General features: G+C 33.8%; 1 protein-coding gene across 1 annotated transcript; it reads left to right on the forward strand.

Annotated features, from left to right (window-relative positions):
• Positions 1 to 3,615: 3,615 nt before the first annotated feature.
• LOTGIDRAFT_95081 (hypothetical protein) lies at positions 3,616 to 4,488 on the forward strand (the record flags this gene model as incomplete). The annotated part of the gene is made up of 1 exon (XM_009052635.1): positions 3,616 to 4,488. A coding segment is annotated over one exon (873 nt), but the record flags the coding sequence as incomplete, so codon positions are not given.
• Positions 4,489 to 6,040: the final 1,552 nt, after the last annotated feature.

Here is a 6,040-nt window from a genome sequence, read left to right on the forward strand (position 1 = left end):
TCCTTCCAGGATTTCTTAATGAAAACAGACACCTTCGGGGGAAAAATACCAGAAACCACAACAACCTCAAGTAAAGAATGACCGCCATCTTCTCAAAATAGAACGTTTTCATTTGCCTGCAGTTACTTCCAGTTCTTCTGAAATGTGCTAATGAAGAGTGCTTCAGGCCAAATGTCATGGCATTGTCTGACATGCTCAATTTGCCGTGGACACAATGTCTGAAAATTGCTGAGAAATGTTTCTTGATTCCTAAGGAGTTTTACATTTAATTTAAAATGCTACTTGTCAGAATTTCTAATTTCTGAGATAATGAGGTAATTCTACCATTGCCATTCTTTACCATACTATCAAAATGTTTGATACTGTATGATTTTAGAAATGACCCCACCTCATCACAAACGCAAATTGATAAAATGCAACAAATACAAACAACAATAAAAGCACAGATATATCAACAGCTATAAGTTGCAAGTTGAACCGAAAGAAAACTTGTATCACCACAGCCTCCTGGATATCTCTTCCATGCGTTTATTGATCGTCAATGGAACGAATCCTGGAGGCAAAACTTGTCTGTAACCAACGTTAAAACCACTGTCAGTTGTTGTTAATAGTATGATTGACATGGAATTCTTCACGCAGGATTCTACGGTCTTCTAATAATCTTCTAATCGACTTCAAGATGTGTAGTTAAAGTTAGCAAGAGTGTTTATTATAATTATTACATATATTGAGCTATTACTATCGAAAATTATTTTGAGGGAGAAGAAAAAACAGCTTTATTCCTAAAGGGCTGAAATAGTTTGGAATAATAATAATCAACTTCTTGTAAAGAGGACAACTAAATGTTTTTTACTGACAAATGACGTGAATGTTGTAAAATTTTGTTTTAGGCAGTAATTTTGAAAGTAGTTTGACAGTTTGACAATTTAGAACCGGAATACTTTTCTTGAAATAAACATCAAGATAATAACGTCTCGTGTGCAATCTATACAAACATATTCTTGAAGTGAGTGCTAACGCAATCTCTTTTTCAATTGCCGTAATTTTGGTGGAATAAATTTGGAAAAGTTATTGCAAAATGAAAAAAAAAACAATTCAAAACTGGATTATATTAATGGTTTTTACACAACAAAACTCTACTAGTAAGTATAACGCAAAAAATAAAATCTACAATATTCAGGGGAAATATTCAGTGATATTAATATTCATTGTATAATTTTGATGCTCTCATGCAATAGAGACAATAAAAATGATTCTTATTGATAAAGAGATTGCTCTGTAAATGAAGTAACGTTTAAAGGGGTGTTCCGCTTTTTTTGTAAAACATTTTCATTATCAAAAACGTCGTAAAGTATACCTGAAAACGTATAAGGCAACATATTTCTCTACAATTAGGCAGTTTTTTTTTATTCGTACAGTAGTTTTCTAACGGCTTGCAAAACGCATAACGAATATTAAAAGTCTACGTAACCTTTTATGTAAAGTTTTGTCGTTATCGACCTACAAAAACGCGGAATGTTCCTTTAACATGGCTTTGGTATATTGAAAAGTTTGAAAATTACGAAAATTAATGAATAAATGAAGTTAAACGGACAGGTTCGCCATCCGTTTGAACAATCGTTCTCAGAAACGGGGATATCTTTAGTTAAGCTAATCAGTAATAGTGTTCACAGCTCACCGTCTAAATTTGAACCACTGAAAAAGGCGAATCTGTCCCTATAAACAAAATCATTGCCCAACACATCAGCATCACCTAATAATTCTAGATAATCTGCTGTCAAGATTCGAACAATTCATGGACTGTTTTATTCTGTATTTGATTGTATTTATCAGGAATATCAAACAAAGAATAGGAAATTGCTCGCATACCGTAATCTGTATTTATTTTAGACATTTAATTGCTGGAATCAAAACCTCAATTCGAGCATCTGATATTTAACGCAAGACGATAAAGAATAATTTGCAATAATGGTGTTTTTCGAAAGATGAAAGTAATACGAGATGCCTGCATTACATTGAACAAAAAAATATACTCTAAACATTATTGAAACTCATTCTTATTAAGATTTGTGTTGATCTTTACAGTATTATGCACTAGTAGATTTCTAAAATGTTTTTCTATAAAAATCGTGAAGTAGAGATTAGAATTTGCCGTTCTATACGAGTTTTATAACTTGTTATTCCAGATATACAAGTTATTATATATAGAGCCTATTCAATATTAAGAGAAAAATAGATTTCACATGCTTCGGTCTCATAGATCTATCAGCTATGTATTGAGCTTGTTCATGTATTTGGTAAATCCGCTAAAATTTAATGGTTCCCAGATTCGTATTTGTTTGTACAAAAGTGAATTTAGCAATTTTATTATCATTATCATAAGTCAAAAACTGAATGGCACGCCTTTTTCTTTCACCAGAAATTAAACAAGATCCTCACCAATACAACCTAAATTAGAATATTGCATAACAGATAAACTAATTTGTCAATAATCTCTATTTAATAGAAGTTTAAACGGAAGTTATGTAAATGTTATTGATTCAACGTTTCTTTATGTGTCAAAGTAACTCATAAGTTAAAACTGAGTCGTAGATTTTGTCCTTCACTTTACTGGCTACAGCTTTCGGCTGGAATCCGCAAAATACAACCATGAATTTAAATTAGAGTGATCACCAATGAATCCTGAGCGCATCCTGGCTGACCTGCATTATACCAAGCGGAGTCTGTACACATTGAAACAAGTCAGGTTTTATAGCTATTTTGAATATTGGAGGAACTTTGGTGGCATATAAAAGTTTTTTATGGTTCAAAATACACATCTGATTAAGAACTGATCTAAATTTAATCAGATTGTTATGGTAGGTAGGTAGTTAGATGACAAGTTAACGTTCGCTTCCAACAGATGCTGATATCGCAAACTAGGTAGTTGTTGGTAGTCGTAGTAGTTGGTAGTTGGTCAGATTGTTATAATCCTTTGTGGGGTTTGTATGATTTGTATGGTCGCTCCAGGTACTATGGTAAGTAGGTGAAGAGATTCTCACTAATTAACTTTACAATATCTTTAATTTCATTTCAGGAACAAATTGATTCACCCCTACTGGTAAAGATCTACAGTAAGACATAGTATATTCTGAGAACAACTCTTGTAACTTTCTTACTAACATTATCTTGTTTAGCAACAAGTAAAACGACAGTGGTACATAGAGAAGTCAAGATGTCCTTCAGAAGAATGAGAAATTAACACGAGGCTCTGTTCATATGCTAGTAATTTAAGGACAATTAGAAGGAATACAATGGCTGTCAAGGAAATGTCAAAAACCTATTTGTTGTGCGTGTGTTATTTAGTATAAAATCCAGTTATCAGCCCTTTTTAAAAAGGATTTTAACACTTCAGTAACACATTGGAATTAGTGGAAGAAGCGGGTGAAATCATACAAATTTTTCTGATTTTAACAATTTAAAAAAATGGAGAACTCGTCTGTAGATGAGGACTTAACTTGGTTTTTACCCGAAACATTTGATCTACCAATGAACTATACTCTCGAAGACTTCCTGAAAGTGGCAGTGGAATATAAAGACACAGATCACTGGTTTAATTCTGGACAGGAACTGACTCTAATTCTGTGTTTCTGTGTCGTTATTCTAGCTGGATTGACTGGAAATATTATAGTTTGTGTTGTAATATGTCGCAGTCGTGCCTTAAAGTCAACCCGTAACTGGTACCTATTTAATCTTGCCATATCCGATATCTCCGCCTGCGTTTTGTGTGTTCCGTTCATGTTGGTGCGGTTGACGTTAAAGAATTGGCAACTTGGACTATTTATGTGCAAGCTCGTACCAACGTTACAAACTACTTACGTTTTTGTTTCTACGTTCACGATATTGTGTATTGCAATTGATCGACATCAAGCGATCGTTTGTTCCAGTAGTCGCAACAATCAGAAACGTCGGACTAAATATATCCTTCCGGCTATCTGGATTATTTCCATATCATTTGCGTTGCCTTTATTTTTCGCCCATGAAATGGAAGATGCCTACGGGATTACAGGGTACGTGTTATATTCAATTTGTCGTGAGAAATGGACATCTAAAGAATCACTTTGGTGCTATACTATCTCCGTGTTAGTAATTCAATATCTAACACCAGCTGTGGCGATCTTGACCTTACATTTAAAGATCTGCAGGTTTCTACAGACACGTGTACACACGGCTCAAGAGTCGCAGAGGGAGATACAAAGGGTAAGACGTCACGTGATTCGTCATCAAAAGAACATGATACTGTTGACTACAATTGCTGTAGCGTTCGCTCTAACGTGGTTACCGATGTCCCTAGTGAATTTACTAGCTGATATAGATTACCACCTCTTTACTCAACTCAACTTTCCATTGATCCACGCTGTTTGCTTGTTGACTGCTTTCCTCTCGGTGTGTATCAATCCAGTAGTGTATGGCTGGTTTAACACCAATATCCGGCAAGACCTTGGAAAATGGTGCAGTAACAAATACCTCCGGAAGAAGGGTTTCCGAAATTTGAATATTCGGGAAGAACATTCACCTCGATTGAGAGCTCGTGATTTAGACTCTACGACTATCGGCATGTCGACAATGAACACGACTAATCAATTGACCATTACACTAGAGAGACGTGGAGAGAATTATATTATTAAAAATAATTAACTGGACAAATTAAGTCGACTTTACGTCTCAATTGGAAAATGAATGGACGGTGCCTTAACCTACAGGCTACAATATAATTAAAAGTGAGTTCAACTGTCAAATTAATGAAATTATAGAAGTAATCATTAAGATTATAAGATAGCAAATTATCAAGTGTACTAAACCTATGATTAACATTCTTCCATGTGGAAAAATAAAAATAAAGCATTTATTCCGTTTGGTTTCCTCTATTTTATTGAGATGTCAACGTAATCAGGAAACTGCCGAAGTGTCACGCACAGCTTGAGAGCTACAATACTTTCTTTTCATGTTTAAAATGGCAACAGAGTCCAAGAGTTTTATCATTTTGTGTCTTTTTGATTCATAATAACCTCATATAATCAAGATCCCTATTTAATGCTCACTGCAACATCTGGGATGTTTTAAATATTTTACAGTAGATTAATACCACCATGACGAATTTTTCTATACTGCACGTGCAGAATGCGTCGTGGCAAGGCATACGGAGCACGCAGAAGGCCTTGTTCGGAACCTTTTTGGCAAACATACGTTACACACCGTATATAGACAAAAACTGGTTGCATTAACACAATTTATAACGCAATAGCGTTGTTCGCTTACTCAAAGCGACAAAACAGGGAAATAAAATATGTTGGATTGTTCAGATTCTTGCGCAATATGTTCACAGCAATTCACAGAGTACACTGAACATCCAACTTTTTAGATGTTGTTTCGAGTCGTTAAATATAGATATCAGTCCTTACTGTTATCAACCTAGATAAGAATAGGATTTTTTTTATGAGAACATGATAGCTTTAATAATCTTAACTTATCTTATATGAACATCAATTTTCTATAAGACTATATAATTCATAATATAACGATTTCATAAAAAAACTCAGCCTGATTAAATTTCAGCTCTTTAATTTTTCTTTCGTTATACAGAGACTTTTTTCTAATTTAAAAGATAAAAAAAAACTGAAAGCTTCAGAGAAATCTGTTTTTAATAAGAATGATAAAAATAAAGTTTACCACTTCAGTCAAATTGAGCCTAATCCATATTATACTTCTCACAATTATTATTCTGAAGGAATCAACCAAAATCTAATTTTAAGAAGGCATTCATAGAAGGAAAGGTTCTTAATACTGTTTGTTCTCTATACAGATTAGAATTTAATTCATTTGATATATTGTTCATGTTGTATATGGCTGACACTTCTTAACGACCACACGGGATATTAAAAACTTCCAATGCTGCCATATTTGATAGATTAAATGCGTTTCTGTCAAAGACTCTATTGAGACATGGCCTTCTATTCATACACTATATTTAATTAAAAAGCAAATGGATGATAGAGAAGTG

This window comes from Lottia gigantea, assembly GCF_000327385.1.
Source record: "Lottia gigantea unplaced genomic scaffold LOTGIsca_19, whole genome shotgun sequence".
In the NCBI taxonomy this organism is placed as follows: Eukaryota; Metazoa; Mollusca; class Gastropoda; family Lottiidae; genus Lottia; species Lottia gigantea.